The following is a 20694-nucleotide window of genomic DNA, read 5'->3' on the forward strand; positions in this document are numbered from 1 at the left end:
GTCAGTGAGATATATATAAAAGCACGTGGATATTGTGTCTCGAAATTTATTGCATTTCGCGATCGTCTAGTGTGCTTCGACGGATTAAGTTTACTTAAATCTACAACAATATAGGTATGTAAATAGTATATTAATTTTTATTATGCATTTCAAAAATATTTATTAATGGTGAAACGTATTTTTATGCGAATCTTATATAATATAATAATAATATAATATATTTATTTTGCAAATAAGGAACACAATATTTTAAAAATAAGACAAATAAATAATATGCAATACTCCCTGTAAGCATAGCTTGTATCTGTGACCTTTGTTGTGGAGCTAAAATAAACTTGTATACCTATACGAATTAATGAATTTTTTAAAATGCATATTTCGTTTATTTTTTATTTGAATAATTTTCAGTAGCGTCATTATAGATATTCGTTATTCACAATTAATAATTTTTAAATACTTGCCCAATTTTTATTTTTGAGGTCAACTATGTGACACTTATTGCCGTCATAAAAACCACTCTCTCTAAGTTTAAGACTCTTCATAAGTTGTTTATACTGATACCTAAATATTTTATAAAATGTAAAAGCATTTAATTTAAATTTTAAGCAATTTTTCTTTTATAAATGTTAAAAGTTAAAGTTTAGTCAAATAAAATAACTGCTTTATGTTTATTTTGTTGTGATTCAAAAATACTATTCTTGGAACCTTATAACTTTAACATTTATTATTATATTTAATATAGGTACTACACAATGACATTCTTAAAGTATTTATATTAATTTTAAACAATTGTCTGTTTATACCATAGCCTAAGAACTTATTCACATTGTTCGACGGTAAGTCGGTTTTGACTTAAAACTTAAAAGTTAAATCAATTATATGATATACACGTAAATATCATATAATATTATGGTAATTAAATATTAATAATACAATGAATATGAATGCTATATTTTCATTGACAAAAAATTAATATAACATACCTTATTATTTATAGTTATTACTAAGGGTTTCTATGCATTTACACGTTTTTTCCTTAAGTCCAAATTGATCAGTTGTCAGATATGTCCACGATTTGGCTTATTCTTGATTAAATAGTAAAATTTTTTTTGCATATTTTGAACATAATGCATATAATTGCATATATATACATTTTTGAGAATCTTGTTAATTTGGTATTTATTTAATGAACGTCTACTATAATTATTTTATTGGTTTATTTGTCGAATTTCCGTAAAGGCGATATAATTGATAATTTCATTAAAATATTTACTTATATGTATTACTAAATAATAATTATAATTTAAGATATATGGTGGTGCCGTGATACTTTCACACACTTACGCAGCTACGCGTAGCACGTCCGAAATAATAAATAATATATGAATACTGATCAATGGTTAAATTAATGAAACTAATTTACACTGAACGTTACAATATTATCGTATATATTATCGTCATTATTCCACGAGGCTATAATATAACATCGATAAAGTCTTATCAACAATTTTACAGTAAATTGCGCTACGGTTTGTTTTTTCTAATATATCAGAGTTTAATAAAAATATGCTATCTATTCGTAAAATCGTAATCTACCTATTATAACATTGAAAACATGACAAACGACTGACATCCGTCTTCTCATCGTAACAAATATATTACTGGTGTTATTTATTTTATTCGTTAAGAGGACGTTATACCCGCATGTGTTGTCTCTGTCGTCTTACTAATGTAGGCCATAGCAAATTTTCGTTCAGCAGAACACATTTTTTGATGTTAGCTTTAATATTACGGTAAATTTACCTATTATCAAATTTAAAGGTAATAATATTATCTAGGGCACCTCATAGGCTTTTATTGATATCTTAATTTTTAAGTGAGTTATGGTTATGTAAAATATTAAAACTTTAAAATGCTCGTGGCTCGCTTAAAAATTAAAATATATCAATAAAAACCTATATGAAATGCCCTAGATAACATTATTACCTTTAAACTTGATAATAGGTAAATTGACTCTAATATTAAAGCTAACATCACAAAATGTGTTCTGCAAAACGAACATTTGCTATGATCTACTGATCTACATTAGTAAGACAGAGACAACGCATGCGGGTATAACGTCCTCTTAATGTAGAGCGTATATAGTCAAGCGTTAGTTTATTGGTTATATATTATTTTCCAAAAAATTATATAACTAAGATTTTCGGGGATTTTTAACGGAATATTATACGTCAAAAATGTGTGAGTTAAATCTAATAATTATTCCGACCTGTGTATCGGTTGTGCCTGCAGTATAAAAACTGTATTAATTTTTATTGTACAGCGTTTGTAATACATTTCGTTTTGGGGAGAACATCATCATATGAGTAAAAAAGGTATAAACGCATTGCCTCTCAACACATCAGCGATGAAATTCGTATATTTTAATCACGGGTTCCAACCAATTATTAAATAAATAATAAATTATAATATAATATACATAGTACTTATAATAACGCCGTACCTTATCAAGTATTTTATATCAGTTTGGTAGAACATATAAAGCCTAATCGATATGGTAGGTATATAATGTATAGACTTTGTAGCATAGCCGCGGGTTTTTAATAACCGCGATGATGATAAACAACGGCTTGTCGGCCAAGAATCGAAGAAATATGATCATATTTTTAATATTGCGTAATATATCGTTACATAGAAAAATAATAATATCAGAGCCCGTGAAAGCAATAATTCCACTACCTAACGAATACAGTGGGACGCAATTCGTTTATAGCTTTTTTACCGGACGCCACCAATGTGCCCCGCCCCGTTAGGTTTGATCCATTTTTATGTTACTCTCTTCATAAATAATATTATCTTACGGTTGTCGATTACATAATTGTTTTTCGCGGCAACTTATACGTTGCATATCTAACAGAATAACGCACTAATCTGACGGCAGAAAAAACATCATGACCAAATTATTGTACAAGCCGTCGACAATTTTAATTTTGGCATTTGTAATTATATTATTTATATTAAACTATACGAAGGTATAATTAACTACGAATATAAAATGATACAATAATATAATATAAATTCGCGTATGTTATGACTGTAAAACTCTTACTGAACGATAACTGAAACACGTGCTAATGTTCTAGGAAACCACTCTTTATCTATTTTTTTTTGCCTAGCAAAGTCAAAGTTAATACAACTACAGACGAATTTATTGTCAATATTGCATTAACTTGGTTTTTTTTTTTTTTTTAGTTGATTTTAAAATAATGATTATAAAAATCTATTAAAAACATCAGCGATTTACAAGTGAACTAATATTATTTTATATAGGTACACTAAAATCGAAGTACAGCGATGTAGCAGTGTAGCACCACGATTTCGATCGAGCGGAAAAGGTTTTACGCCCATTTCCGATTCTATATAAGTTAATTAACAGTGAAGTTATTAATTTTTTAAATAATCTACAAATGCGCACATAAATGTACAAAAGGAATTTTGCCAATTGGTCTGTAAACGACGAGTATAAATAACGAATTGAACAAAGTTGAACGTACATAAGAGGCTTAATTTTAATGGGCAACGAAGTGCACGGGGATAACTGCTATGTTGTTTTCTCCCGCATAAGCTCAGAAAACTATTTATTTTATACATATATAGACCTGATCATAAATACGAATAATATAGTTTACAAAGAAATATTAGAAAATCGATAACAACTTTGAACTTTTGAGGAATACTTTTTAACAAATATTTGGTCTGACACCGGTCATCCGTGCGAAAAAATATTTTTTTAAAAATGCTGCTTTTAAATAGTCAAAAATATTTGCACAGGCAACGCTGAGCGAAACAGCTTTGTAAAGTCGATACGCCGGAAACTCAGAAATATCGTGTATACACCAATACACCAAAAACAATTTTTACATACACGCGTTACGCTAAATGTTATTATTAGGTAACAAAATTTAACATGGATGCATTTTGTACGGGAATATTATATAGTATTTATATAAAAATCATGTACAAGTATTTTTTAAAAAAACTTAAAATAAACATTTTTAGTTTTTAAAAACTTCTAATTTTAAATCGAAAACACATGAAATATTATATATATATATATGTGTGTGTGTTACGGGAAATTTGGAATATACCGGTCAATGTGAACTGCAAGTACAAACATAATAATATTGATCATTTTATTTTTATTATTACCTATTTATTTGTACCACACTTGCATTTATATTTGTTTTGCAAAGCTGCGCACAACTTTACTGTACAAGTACGCCGATTATATCCTTGTCCTCCTAAATTAGAAAGGTTAGGTAAAAAGGATTTTAATACGTTGCGATTAGAGCAAGCCGCACTCAATTAATACTACCTACGCACGTACGAATTAGTGTCTTGTAAAGTACAAAATCTCGATTGGTTAGTTGAAAATATCAATGATTATCGTTCATAAATAACCTATAATCACGCGTAAAATTAACTCGGACACTAGTCTCCTAGATTTTTAGTCCAAGTGTAGTGTAAGTTAAATATTTGACTCGGACCACAAAATGTTTCGTTTTTAATTTTAAAATATGTATATTTTATTTCGACTATAATTCATTGCATGCCTTTCCGTTCGCCACTTTAATTGTACGGTATTATCAATAATTGTTACTTATTTTATTTAATTGTTGTCTTTAATATCTACTAACACTTGTGTGTTTTCTTTTTAAACTGCTGTCATGCGTAGAATTAAATATAAATATATTGTTGACTAGTTATATCAAGATAGCCATTACAGTATAGAACATCAATAATCCGGTCTGATTGTAGTGGGTAATGAAAGTGCGGATTAAACAAAATAACGAAGAATCGTAATTATAAATTTAAATACTTATTAAGCAAATTCTAGCTAGACTAGTCTAGACAAATGGGGTCAAATGAGGTTTTACTATACTTTTATCATTCCGATATGGCCATATGGGAAAACCTTAAATAGTATAATTGTTTCAAAATATGCGTAATATGTTAAAGTTTAATAAAACAAATAATTAATATCAATAATATCATAGTTTATTACTCTGTTTGTATTCGCGGTGAACATTGCCCGGGCAGGTCCACATTGGCCACATCGGCCGACGGCCGTAATATATTATATATACTTATAATAAATATGTATCGTAATGGTTGTGATAAACTGTTATGAGCTGATTGGACAGTTAAATCCTACGATTTTCAATCGCTATAATATAATAACAGCATTATGTAACTTCGGAAAACAAAATTAAATTAAATTTTATAATTAAAATCATATCTCTACTCTTACAGTAGTTCATAATAAAACAAAAAAATAAATTATTTTTTATATTAAATTTAAATACCTTTTTATAGTAAGATAAGGTATTGACTTGAATGGTTATAACAATGTTATGAATAAATATTATAACTCGTAATAAGACTGAAATATTAATAATATAATAAATACAATTTACACGGCAAAGATTAAATCAACCTACCATAATACTAGTAATTAAAATAAATTAAATACATATATAGATTTCTGGTCACTGTAATATAATGTAAAACGAACGAGCGGATAACGCTGTCAAACTCGCCTATCTTATACTCCTTAATGCTTTTACAACTAATCTCTATCGTGACATAAACAAAGTACCTAATCGCAATGGATATATTTTGTCAGTAGAAGAAAGAACGGAACAAAAAATTGTCTAAACTAAATTAAGTCAAAAGAACTATAAAAATCTGAGCATTCCTTGTTAACACTCCAAAAAAGTATATAACCCAATAGGTTATATACGCATATATATTCAATGATTTATAAATTTAAAAAAAGTAAGTAAGCGAGTATCACCAACTGTGTGCTAAAATTTAAAATTTAAAGTATTGTCACGTCCAATGGTCGTGGATCGATTTTAATTTAAAAATTTAACTTAAAAATATAAAAACGGCAGGCAAGTGGGTACCGTAGGTTTGCTGTACATTAAGTGTTGATTAGGACACTATTATGGCCATTATGGGCGTGTTAAATTCGAATTCAATGATAAATCATTGTATACGAAAAACGATTATGAGCGGAGTCAGACTGTCAACAATAATATCACAAACTATGTTTCATATGGTTTCTTGGTGTATCTACGTAACTATTTAAATAATTTATTTTATTTTATTTTATTTTTAACAATACGGTACGTTGATATAAATTTATCCAAAAAGAATGTATTTATTTTTTTATTACCTAATATTATTATACATATTTTTACCATATTATATAAACTTATAAAATAAAAAATGTAATAAAATATTTCTGTAAATACCGTAAACGGCGTAAACCAGTAAAAATAAGTTTATACTATAAATAGATAATATCTTAAATAAATTAATAATGTCATTGCGTGTAGTAAAATATATAATAATATAATATACAAAAAAAATTGATTCTCACAATTATGGTTTTAAAATTTTAAATTAAAACAAAATAATTAATATCTTCATTTACTTTTAAATAAGCAATTTCGTTCAAGTTTTAACTTCAAATACGTATAAAAAAATTGTGTATATTTTTTATGATTTTGTCAATATTTATTGAAAAAAAAAAATTGAAAATTTCTCATGCCTTTTTAAGCTTTTCGGTAGCTACCATGCCTTTACATAGCTTAAAAATATTGAAAATATTTTAAGAATGTTGCCGTAAAAAGAAAATTCTAGTATAAACATTTGATGAAAATTTCAAGTATATACGGTTTTTTGTTTTTGAGTTACGCTAAAGGTTAGATCAAACAACATTTTGTTGAAAGTTAGAAAAATTACTGAGAATTACTTCGACCGACCAAAATTGAAAATGCCGACAGCTAGTTCCAAATTTCTACCAGAATCAACCCCTACTTTTTAATTTCAAATCATTTTTATTATCCAAAATGTGATGGCAGATAATAGTTTAAAAAAAAAAACATCATTGCAAAATAAATGCTTTTGTCGCTCTATTCAGAATCTAAAACGTATCATGAAGTATACTTAGTGATATATGTATAAGTTGATAGACCGTCTCAGCTTATATAATCATTTTTCATGTAAGTGTTATTGGGTATGATAAATAATTATTGTAATTATTGTTAGTCGCCCAACATTCAATAACCCACCTACACCAAAATATAATATAAGACTTAGTATAATTGAACAAAATACGAGTATATACGAATCAGAATCTGCCGAATTCAAATATTATATTTTTAAACATCATATATTATTACCGGTAGATATAGCGGAGACCCATCAACCACACGTACTGCAAATTCGTCTATAAGAAATGACAATATATTATACGTCATCGTCAGCACTTAAAATGACCGATCAACCGGTCTTAGTGATTGAGTAAGTATAAAATGTTAATTAATAATTAATAGTTATTGTATAAGTGAGTAATATACAATATCATCATTACATCTCATTACCCATCACAGACATTATAATATAATATTACTATAATAACATACGATGATTATCATGATTAACTAACTAAAGGTATGTAAGCAACTTTACCGTTTCTATATAGTATATTAATACGCGAACCCAGATTATTCTAATAGAACGTGACGTCGGCCGCCAAGGATTTTATTTTTAGCGGGATTGCGGGTGTTTGGAATGTATTGAATACTGATAACGAATCCTCGGCGGATGACGTAGTACGCGACGCGTATCATTTGATTGCTGACATACCTAGTTATGATGATTATAATATGTTATTATAGCAATATATATGCTTTTAAGATATTTATTGAGTCGAAATATTATTAAATTATACAGCATGAAGCATGATGTATAAAAAATAATCATATAAATATTTGGTGAAAACTCAAAGTATTCGTTTTGCATTATTCGAGTTGCACAAAAAAAACCGAATTTGTTAAAAACTGAATTTGCGCAAAAATTCCAGTTTTTCCTTTATTCCATTTTTATGTTTTTTTAGTTATAATAAAAATTACTGACATTTTTTAATTTTGATTTCTTTAAAGAATAAACTAGAATCTTTATCTGACTTACTGTACAAAACCACTCTCAAAGTTGAAAATCAAAGAATTTTGTCTACTACTTATCGTGTATTCATACGTTAATAAAAACATATTATTATAAATTCAATACAATTGCTACGCAAATCGATTATATTTTTTTGATATATTTTAAAACGAACAATATTAGGTACTCAACATTTTCACCAAATGTTTATGTCGCTCTCAATTACAGTATAGTAACTCAATATTTGGGCTGTTATAAAATTTTTAATTTGTTTTGGTTTTTTTTTTTCTAAAAATGTAAATAAAAATTTTTTGCTGAGCCAAATTTCTATAATATGTCATATAAAATTCTTCAAAAATAGTTTTTCAACTAATTTAAAAATATCGAAAATTCTTTTTTATAATAAACATTTAAGTTAGAATTATGTAAAACATATAAAATCTCAAAAATTTGCAAATCATTGTATAGATAGAAAATCATAAAAAATGTATTTATTTCATTTTATATCTAAGATTACGATTTAAAAAATTAAAACAAGATAGAAGATATATTTTCTATTTTTTCTACATATAGTATAATTTAGCTATTTAAAGGAAAGTCCCATTAATTTTGATAAGCGTTTGAAGTTCAAATTTTTACATGGATTATTTTCTTTAAAAAATTATTGATATTTTGTTGTGATTCAAAAATGATTAAATGTAGAATCTGTAGATACTTGCAATTTTTACAAAATTCGTGAATATGATCAATGATCATTTTTAAATATTTTATATTAAATTTTTTTAATTGTTATAATGGTATATTGATATGTTATGAGAAATCTTGTACTCATTTTTTTATATTTCAACAAAAATTTATCGTACAGAAATTGAATAAAAATCGAATATCTGTTATTAATAAATTAATATTCATCAGTATATGTATAGAAACCTACTTACATCAAATATAACATTTGTTTATCTTAGACTAATGGATTTTCGTTCTGTTTCAGAAAACCGACATGGTGGAAGAGAAGGACGAACAAGGAACGATATCTGACCGTCGCCACCGCGGGAATGCTATTGGCGTCCGCTTTTCTAGCTTTGACCATGATGTACTTGAACCACGGCTGCAATAACACGGGTAAGATGAAAACAATTTAATGCTTAATTAATAAAACCCTGCAATAACATAACAAGCGCAAACAGTTATGGCGATAAAATAAGGTTTACCCGTGGGCTGTGGTTTAAAAGGCGGGTTTCCATTATACAGAGTAGCGTTCGCGTGAACGACCCCCCCCCCACACAAACATTTCACAATGGTTAAATTAGGTAACTATATAGTGTTATATTATTATTTATTTATGACGTGTACATAAAAAATGTTAAGCCAAGTTCAATAACACAGTAGCGTGGTTACTGGTTAATCGTGTGTGGTTAAATTGTATAATCACTCTGTTACATCTGCAGAGTTATCCGTGGATACCAAACGGTCACAGCAAAGAATTTTTATGTACGTACACGAACGCGTAAAGTGGAAACCCCCTTTAATACCATTAATCATTATTTCCCAAAAATCGTTATAAACTTTAAACTTTAAGTACCATTGACAAGTTACCGATTTTATCGGCCACGTTACTTACAGTCATATTGCCTACTCGCTAATCGTGTTAAGTAATAATTATTTGCATGTCGTTTATACTTTATTATTTTATTTGGATATTAATATTACATCAATAATTATTGTAATTTATTTTTATTATATTAAATTCAAAAAAATAAATAAATAAATATTTTTGAATTATTGTGATTAACAATTAACATTATTTAAATATAATATACTTGGGTAAATATACATATTTGGTATTAAATATATATAACGGACGGAAGACTACCTCTTGATATTTTTAATAATATACACATAGCAAAGGACATAATATATTTATATTGTAACATAGTATTTTACCATAACTTGGTTTATTGCTGGTGTATGTGTTGGTTGTACAAGTAGGGTCGAAATTGATAAACGAATATATGAACGAAAGTTCACAAATAAATATAAATTCTTCGTGTACGTATATTATATTTTCTTTTATTCTTTAACTTATCTTCACTCTCGTTTAAGTCGTATAATATTTGGTATTATTTCTGTTGAACCTATTTATGATTTTGTAAGTGCCTTATATTTTCTGGTTTGATTTACCATAAAACAATAATCTTGTGAATCATTTAATATACTACAAAATAATACATTTATAATCGTAAACAATATTCGTCATTAATAATATACATGTTTGAATCTTATCGATAATAGTATACCTATACAAATATTTTGAACGCTTTTTTTTTGTTGTACAAAATACACAGAAACCGGTTAAACCTCTATAGTCTTTATAATACATATGTCATATACATTTCTCAATGAAACATTTCATGTTTATTATTTTATTAAACAATAATTTATAACAATGCCAAAACTATATGTAATTATATAAAGAATTATTTTATTTTATTTATACAATTCTATAAAAAATATAATTTAGAGGTGTTAAAATCTAAATGTAAATATTATCTTTCTATTTTATTAATTAATTTCTAACTTCTATTCTAACTTCTAATTAACTTTTAACCCGTAGTGGTTCAAACTTTAAATCTTGAAAACTGATCATCGAAACTTATTTTGTACTTATTAATTGTTTGACTTGTAATCTGTATAAACTTTGGTAGGTTATAATGTAAAACTTGATTAAACTTGGGCGTTTAAATAATGAGACAAGTAAAGTTTGTAAAATATTCTACATAGGTGTTTTATATTTGAATTACTAAAAATAATGTTTAAATATACATATACTATAAAATTGTTATATTTTACTCATTAAGCTTTTTACCATTACATAATAATATTCTATAATTTCTATCCGTGTTACACTATTAGTAAATACAGGATTTTAGGTTTTTAGATTGTATTACCACTATTACGAAACTAGATTATGTAGTTTTAGACAATATAATTTTATGATTTTTTTTAGGTTATCATATTTTGAATTTTTAAAAATCTCAAGATACCTATTCAAACAGTACTTACTTTAAAAATTGAGCTAAGAATTTACTTAAGTGAAGTATTTTTTCAGTTTTCCAATTGAGATTTCATAAAGAAAACATAAAATATAGAATCTCAATGATTGTTTAATAAGCTTTGCTACACTTGGTTTTAGATGTTACTGTAATAGCTACTTATTAAAATAATAATAGTTTATGGTGAAATGCAAAAAGCAAAATATTTCCTATACTTTGTGCATCTGTGTATTTCACTATATAGGTAATATTTATTTTAATTTTTTAATTAACTTATTGCTTTTGCACACACACAAATATCATACACCATACATAATATGTAATATATTATATTATTATTACTATTTATTATCTACAGTTGAGACACAATAAATTACACTAAATATAAATAATTTTTTTTAATATGTTTATATTTATTTATACGTACAAATACGAGTGGTTGTTTAAAAAAAAAATAGAATTAATAAGGTTAGACGAAGAGTATAATACCGTGATGTAACAGTTTTCCATTTTTCAATAAAAGAACATGAGTATATGACGAACAGAAAAAAAGGAATTAAAAACAAATGAAAATGTATAAAATATAAATAAACTGTATATTTTTAAAATTTGAGTTTAAGTTGTGAGAAACATTGTAGGTAAATGGTACCTTCAATAGAACCGTTCTAAGGTGTGTTGGTGTGTTTGTTTTATTATTTTATAGAACATTGTATTTTTTTTTTTTTTAATTATTAATCTTTAAAAGATTTTGTTAAATATTTGAGTATTAGTTTTTCATTATATTTTTTTACAAAATAAAAAAATGTATTATACAACTATAATATTTTTTACTGATTCTATACGTCCGCAGAGAGCCTTCCGTCAATATCAGCTAAAAATAATGGTATCAATCGCAAAACAAGAAGTCTGTACGAGAATAAAGAATACGAAATAAATAACACCATTTGTGTCACCGCCGGCTGTGTAAAGGCTGGTAAACATAATTTATTTGCTATAAGATTCGATCGATTACGAACTTATAATAAATTGAACACATACAGTGTTTTTATTATTAAATTGGTAAAAATATTTCTATAATATGCTTTAAATGTATAACTTTATAGCGGCTTCTGTAATCAAAAATATGGATCTATCAGTAGATCCTTGTGATGATTTCTATCAGTTCGCCTGTGGTAATTTTAAAAAACATATTGCTATCGATTCCGGATTAACGTCACACTACACAAGGAACGACAACAATATGCGGAACAAGCTGCTAATGGTCATCACCGAACCCATTTATTGGAATGAACAGAAACCGTTTAAAATGGCAAAATTACTGTATAAGTTTTGCATGGACACAGGTAAAATGACGTAAAAATTAAAAAAGTTAATATTAAACAGTTGTTGGATTCACTTACGGTGACTAAATGTAATCGTATTTTTCATGAAATAGATATTCATTTCATATACGATATACCTACTATGTGTATCATATCGTGTAAGTCAAATTTAAGTTCATGAAATAGACACAAATTGTGTTTTACATTTTTTTGTAATTTTTAAATTTATTATATCATCAAATAGATATTTTTTCTTTGTATCGAAATAATAACATATGGAAACAATTACACGATTCTAATTTTTTTTTTGTCATTATAATTTGGAAAGTAAAAATATGTCTCGATTGTAACCCTTGTGACTCATTGAGATGTGATTTTTGGTAGCAAATTGAATATAGGTAATTGGTACTTTAGTGGGTCGGATAAAACAATTGTCCAGTACATTTCTTAATAATCGGGAAAATAAAAAAATAAAGAACAAATACGTAGTTACGCTAAACGTGTTTTTGAGATAATTTTTTTCTAATCGCTATAAAATGTATGTTAAAAGAAACCATAGAAGAAGATGATTTGGAATCGATCAAAAAAATAATAAAAAACCTCGGCGGATGGCCGGTGTTGGAAAGCTCAAAATGGGACGATACTAAGTTCACGTGGATGGAAAGCGTGTACAAGTTCAGAATGGTGGGCTATAGTATTGACTATTTTATAAGCTTCTACATCAATGAAGATTTAAAAAACAATACGATGAGAATTATTGAAGTAAGCTGGTTTACTTAATAATACAATATAATAAAATAAAATAAAAATATAGTATCATTATTTGACATCAAACAAAAACAATCATTAACGTTATGTGTAATAATGATTAAACGGATAATTTGTATGTTCCATTATTTATATTGCAAAAATGGGGGAAAAAATAAGAAACTTTGTACAGCCAAGTAAAAATGTGCATTTTAGAATGTGCAAACTTTTTACCATATAAAATATAATATGTTATGTATATAATATGTTGCTCATCATTACATTACTATAAAGTATATATTCATACAAATATGTCTGAATTCATGAAGAAATAACGTATGGAAACTTGTTGTTTATTTAATTTAATATTTAAATATTTTCTATTGGCATATTATTTTAAATGTCTACAGTTAAAATATTTCACAATCGAGTTTTCTCTGACTGATATAATTTCCACCACAGGTTACTGATTTCAATACATACACTATTATATTATGTTAAAAATACATATTTGAAAAATATATTAACTATGGGTATATTGGGTTTAACAAAGATTAAGATATGTAGAGAAGATATGTATTAATAATTAATGGAAATATAAGTGCAATATTTGAATTATTATCATGTTTAAACTTATATATTATGTTGTTTAAATTTTAAATTGTTCTTTGCTTTAAACTATTGTATAGGGCTTCGCCCGTTTATATAAATATTCAAATAAAAATGCTTACAACATAAACAAGTTATAATATTAAATACTTATAAGTTATAATCAACATTAGTAACAATAATTACATTTTTTTAAATTTAAATATTAAGAAATTACAATAACAATAAGCTTTTTGGGTTATAACCAAAATCATATCTCCTATTTGGAATTAAAATAGGAACTATTAGAAAACAAATAATTTTTAAATCTCATAGAACTTTATAATATTATTACTTTATTAGAAATAACATTAATAACTTATTACTTATATTAATATAATTTTTCTTGGCTTTTGACTGGCTCTTAAATTTTAGTATATACTTTATACTATATGTATGGCATAGCACAAAGTGGTCCACGTTCTGCAATCTAAATTTTTATCCTACCGTAAAAAATGTACAATACGTGACCTAACCTGATTTTTTAATATTTTTAATGTACCGTACAAGTTGACCTAAAACAATAATAATGGGTTTAACGGTATCTTTTGCATCTTAACAATATTTCAGCTGGACCAAGCGATTCTGGGTCTCCAACAAAAATACCTGGTGATGGGCATCTCGAACAAATTCGTGAATGCATACTATGAATACATGGTTGACATTGCGGAGCTGTTTGACGCTTACAGGCCACAGGCAATCACAGAGCTGAGAGAGTCATTGGATTTCGAGATAGAATTGGCCAAGATATCGCTGCCATCGGAAAAGCGCAAGAACGCCACTGAGCTTTACCACCCGATGAATATCTCCGATTTACAACAAAGGTTCCCAAGCATACCATGGCAAGAGTACCTGAACAATATTTTGAACCCGATGACTATACGACAGGACGAGATTATAGTTGTAACCTCGCCGAAATATTTGTCGGACCTCGAAATTCTACTAAGTAAAACACCCAAAAGGTAAATGTTATACAAGCAATAAGTTAGGTTTTAAGTTGATTTAATAAGGAGTAAAAATATGCTTTATTTATTTTTTCTTCGTATTACACATATATTGACATATTATTGTAATGATAATTCAGTATTATTGGATCATTAAAATGAATTAAGGAAGTAATATTTCCAAATATTTACTGTAAGAACTGTAGAAGAAAGGTAAAAACTTAATCAATCACAGCTACTTAGAAGAAAAGAAACAATTTAAACTTTCAAGTGGTTAATCAGTTCTTCGAATACGATATTATTTGTATTTAAAATAATATAAACGATAAAGTGGTTTAGAAAAAAAAAAAATTTAATTTTTGTTATTTGTTTGTAAATTCATATTAAATATTATTATATTTAAAAACAAATATGTGTTATTTTCTCCTAAGTAGTATTCTCATTCAATTGTATAATGAAAGCACTAATAATCAATTATCTACGCGTCAAAATATTTGAAAATAATTTCTTCTTCTTCTTTGGTTTCATATCAAATCATATTGCTAAATAAACATAGGCACTGCCAACATCTATCTTTTGCTATTTTTTGTCAACGACTATTTGGTTTCATTGTCTCAGCATCTTTTTGACGCAGTCTTCTCCTCTTAATCGTGATGTCTTTCCTACTGGATTTTCCTCAATAATTATTTTATTACCAAACCATGCTTTCTCCGGGCATGTACTGCCTAAACCAATCTTCTTTTTTTAAATCTCTTTCAGTATATTTGGTCGCTGAAAAATTAATCACAGTTCGTTGTTGTGTAGTTTCCGCCATTTATTTGTCTGAGTATGCCCCATAACTATTGTAATAACTATGAAATAGTGAATAATAATTTGAATAAATATTAAATTGTCCTCCAACATTTTATAAAAATATTCAATATATACACCAATTTAAAAATGCAGGAAATACCCCTTAACCGTACAGACTTAAATTTTATTTTACCGTCAGGGTCCAAGCAAATTACGTGTTTTGGAGAGCTATCATGGATTCTGTCTCACTTCTAACTAAAAAATTAAGAAAAAGACAGTTGGACTACGAGAATACAATAAACGATGGCAACAGTAACACACAATCCAGATGGAGGGAATGTTTGGATATAATTTATGAATATTTTCAATTTCCTGTTATGTCGTTGTACGTAAGACAGTTTTACGATGAACATTATAAAAACAATATTTTAGAAATGGTGAAGGGTATCAGGGAGGAAAAGTACAAAATATTATCGTCAATTGATTGGTTGGACGATGAAACGAGGTAAATTTTAACTTTAAAATCATAATATTTGTATCATTTTCGATAATACAAATGATTATGACAACTTAATAATTTTTTTTTTTGTTTTCATTACATAAAGAAAAAACGCGATAGATAAAGCAAAATCGATAACCAATCACATTGCATATCCTGATGAATTATTGGACGATAACAAGTTAAATGCGTATTATGAAAATGTAATTTATTATATAAAATCTAACTAGAACTAGAATGCATAGGAGATTATTATATGTTATAATATTATAATTAAACCTTTTAAAAATTATTTTATAAGCATTTAGTTAATAATTATGTGTGGTTATTTATTTCTTAGCTTGAATTCGACAACAAAGACTTTTTAACATCAATATTAAAAGTTTGTAAATTTGAAACCGATTTAATAATGAACAAATTAAGGCAACCTGTTAACAAATCAGAATGGATATCCCATAGTGATTTGGCAAATGTAAATGCGTTTCACTATTTTGAAGAAAACAGTATCGGTGAATACAATTTTTATTTATATTATAGTATTACGCGTATACCTTCTTAATTATTCAGTGTGAATCAGTAATGTCTAATTATTGAAAATTCAAACATAAATTTTAAATAAAAATCATGCATACAAATAATTTATTCAAATATCTAAAAAATATAACAACAACAAAGTTTAGTCGCAATTAAACAATTATTTTCTTAGTCCATCCGCAGTTTTTGATAGGCTTACTGGCTTATCAGGAACAAAGTTTACAAAACGGTTTATTTAAAATATGAAAGAAAACGTTATAGAGTTTACTAAACTTAATATGTATCGGATTTAAAAATAAATAAATTGTTTATACCTGATATTAAATACAATTTTATCACATTAAATTATATAATTAACTATTTGTGTATTTTAAAGAGATTTTTTTTGGAAAACCAATAGTTATAATTTATAAATTGTAATATTATACGTACATGATATGAGTACAATAAGTACATAAATATAGAAATTATTACAACCACTATAATACTGTAATATAAACGATTTTAAATTTGTAGAGATTCCCGTTGGTATCTTGCAAGACGTATTCTACTCCAGCGATCGTCCTCAGTACATGAATTACGGTGCAATTGGAACGATAATTGGGCACGAGATCAACCATGGTTTTGATACCAATGGCAGAAAGTACGATAAGCAGGGTAACTTGGTGGATTGGTGGACGAAGGAGGTGGAGAATCGCTACTTGGAGAAAGCGATGTGCATCCAAAATCAGTATGGAAATTACACGGCTCAAGAAGTCGGTCTCAAGGTACGTCTAATAAAAAAAGTTTCTTAAATAATGAAAGATAACGTTTTTGTGTCGAACATAACATTTCAATATATTTATCGTATATAGACTTTATCTTTTGGTATCTCGAAACCCCTTTAAACATAAATTATCATTGTTATTTTTTTAAATGACCTGAGACTTTATTATTTAAATGATCCAAAGAACTTTATAAAATATATTATTTTTAACAAATTACTATTTATTTTTACACATTAAATATTTAATAATATATATACAATACACGTTAATGAAGACGCGCTTCTAATGTAGTGGCGCCTGACGATTTCTGCGAATTTCATCGTCATATAACTGCATACAATTTCGTAATGGAACCGTGGATCCTTCATGGATCTCAGCCATTGTCACCTCGACCGTTATTATTATATATACTTACAATATAGAAACGACGAACATTTTCCGCAGTTGAATGGCAGCAATACGCAGGACGAGAATATCGCGGACAACAGTGGCTTCAAAGAAGCGTACAACGCGTACAACTCGTGGACCAAACAACACGGCGTTGAACCCCGGCTACCTGGTCTACAAAAGTACACGCCGAAGCAGATGTTTTGGTTGAGTACTGCTAATATGCGGTGCAACAAGTACTCACGGGAAACACTAAAATATGATGTCATCAACGGCAGTCACTCACCCAACCGTTTTCGGATCATCGGCCCACTTTCCAACCTGGAAGAATTCAGCAACGACTTCCAGTGTAAGCCAGGCTCCTACATGAATCCAGTCAAAAAGTGTCAGATATGGTGAAATTGGTTGGCCACCCTCTGACCGTGCGGATATTATAATTATTGTTTTTAAAGCGTTATTTGAATAGTACTTATGAGCATAAATAATCTGTTACATAATTATAATATAACATAATGTGAATTTGTATTTTTTACACATAATGAAAAGATTAAATTAGTGAAATTAACAATAAAAACAAAATATTGACATAATTAAGAAAACTTTTTTGTGATGATAACCTTAATAAGATTATATATTTTAATATTTACTCACGGCTTATTATGTAGCTGGGAATACTCCGATAACTTATTCGGCTGTTTTAAACCACTAGCCGTTGGACTTTCTGATGTGTATACAACGTCGTTTAAAACAATTACATACAACAGCAACAGTTACTCCAATAGCCAGTAGGTATGTCCCAAGATGAGTGAGTTCATACACATCCACACGACCCAGGTAGCAAAATAATAGTATTATAACATTATAATAAAGTTACAAATGTAATAAATAATATTACTCAATAACTATTAATTGAATATAAATACATTACAATAATATAATTGTATTATTATAGTATTATTATTTGGCAGGTTTGAAAATATTATAATAACATTTGAAATATATCATTTTTATAATGATATGAAAAAAATCATATTTTTAAATTTCAATTATAATATTTTTATAATGATATAAAAAAACACATATTTTATATTTTTTTTTAATATTATTATATTGTTATTCTTCTGACAAATATTTTAATAGATGCCAAAATAAAAACTCTTCTTAATTATTTTATAATTATTTTCTTCATATTTGCAATTAGTACAATATATTTTGTTGATAATTTATAATTACTAATTTTACATTACCTAGAAATATTTTGTTTGTTGTTTGAAGTACCGATTATATTAATAGTATTGATTATAATATCAGATATATTTAAATATAATAAGCATACATAAATTTCCTGTGTATTTTGATATGTATTATAATTATTGAATAATTTAGAATAAATAAATTCAACCAAATTTGAAATATGTTAACTAATATTTCTTTTAATTTTAGGTATTTCTTTAATTATTATCTTTTTACAAATACATTTTTTAAACATATAATATAACATAATTTTTTTACTGCCCTTAGTAAATTTATATAAAAAAAATAAAACAATAACAAATATAATATTATTTTTTTTCTAAATGCTGCCCCAGCTAAATATATTTTTATTTGCATTTCAATATCTGCATTTGTTACGTCTTGAAAGTTTCTTATTTTTCGTATGGCTTCTAAAAAAATTCAATAAAGATTATTATTTTAATAAACTGACTTATTACAATATATGATATAATAATGCTATCAGAGAAGAAGATATTTATTACAGGATAAATCACTAACAGAAGTATAGGTGTATAAATATTGTGGACCTACTATTAGAACTATATATGTTACCCAAAAGTACACGTAAGTATTAAAAGTAAATAGTGAACACAAAATGAACTTGTTTATCATATATTATTATATAGAGCCATATAGGTGTACATAAACGTCATAAACCACTTGTTCAAAGTATGCATACATTAACAGTCTCATTTTGTGGGAGTGCTGATAACATTTTACTCCCCATATTACTGACAAAAAAAACTTTATCATTTACATTCAGGTTTTAGTTGTTTTAAATTTTCACTTATTTTTATTTTAAGTTATAGCTACATGCTATATGGTAAATACATATCAAGTATATTTGGGACCAGTAGTCTATTTTAAAAGGAAAGTTACAAACATATAAATAAATTAATATTTCTTAAATTATTGATTGAGATGTTGTGTGGTTTGAATATTTAATAATCATGTTTAGCTAAATTAGTACACAAATTGACAGACTGTACATTATGATAAAATTGTTTATTATAATTTAGGAAATTAAGAAGAACGCAATCACATTTTATAAAATCCGAATGCTAATTTAAAAAAAAAGTAGATTACAAGAAAAATTTAAGATTTGTTAACTACTATTATTTTTAACATCTTAACTTGAGTTAATTATTTTCATTAATATGACCACTTTTGAAAAAATATTATATAACTTCAGATAATAAGATCTAATTAAAATATATATATTATTACCAAATATAATAGCACATGAAGCTAATGAAGAAAATATTTTTATTTTTCTTCTGACCAACATAACTAAATATTTGTAAAAATTCATCATCAAAAATAGTTCTCATCATTTGTCGTACTGTAGAAGTTAAAGATTTTTTTGCTAATCTTTTGAGACCATTAACCTGAAATAATAAAATTAATATTTAAATATTTATTTATAGCTGATTTATTATCATTTTTATTTAATATAATTATTAATATGTATTTATTTTAAAACAAATTAAAGGAAAATCATATAACATTTTATACGAGGAATATTAAGTGTCAATGATCAAATTTATCTTTTTAAAATCTATTTTTTAAATAGTACTTACAGCATTTTAGTCGACTATGATTACATTTTAATAATAAATTAAAATAATTGAATTATCTACATCCGTTGCTAATACATATACATGGGTAACAAAAATGGAGATATTTCCGATTTTTATAGATTATATAAGA

The 20694-nt window shown here is 26.6% G+C and overlaps 1 protein-coding gene across 1 annotated transcript; it reads left to right on the forward strand.

Annotated features, from left to right (window-relative positions):
- Positions 1-18299, forward strand: LOC132926844 (neprilysin-2-like). The gene is made up of 12 exons (XM_060991252.1): positions 1-114; positions 7260-7374; positions 9008-9138; positions 11920-12042; positions 12173-12412; positions 12942-13153; positions 14357-14748; positions 15722-16027; positions 16128-16224; positions 16362-16530; positions 17072-17322; positions 17767-18299. Exons 2-12 carry the CDS (start codon positions 7310-7312, stop codon positions 18106-18108), a joined length of 2328 nt encoding a protein of 775 aa, XP_060847235.1. The 5' UTR covers positions 1-114; positions 7260-7309; the 3' UTR covers positions 18109-18299.
- Positions 18300-20694: the final 2395 nt, after the last annotated feature.

Source organism: Rhopalosiphum padi, chromosome 3 (assembly GCF_020882245.1).
Source record: "Rhopalosiphum padi isolate XX-2018 chromosome 3, ASM2088224v1, whole genome shotgun sequence".
In the NCBI taxonomy this organism is placed as follows: domain Eukaryota; kingdom Metazoa; phylum Arthropoda; class Insecta; order Hemiptera; family Aphididae; genus Rhopalosiphum; species Rhopalosiphum padi.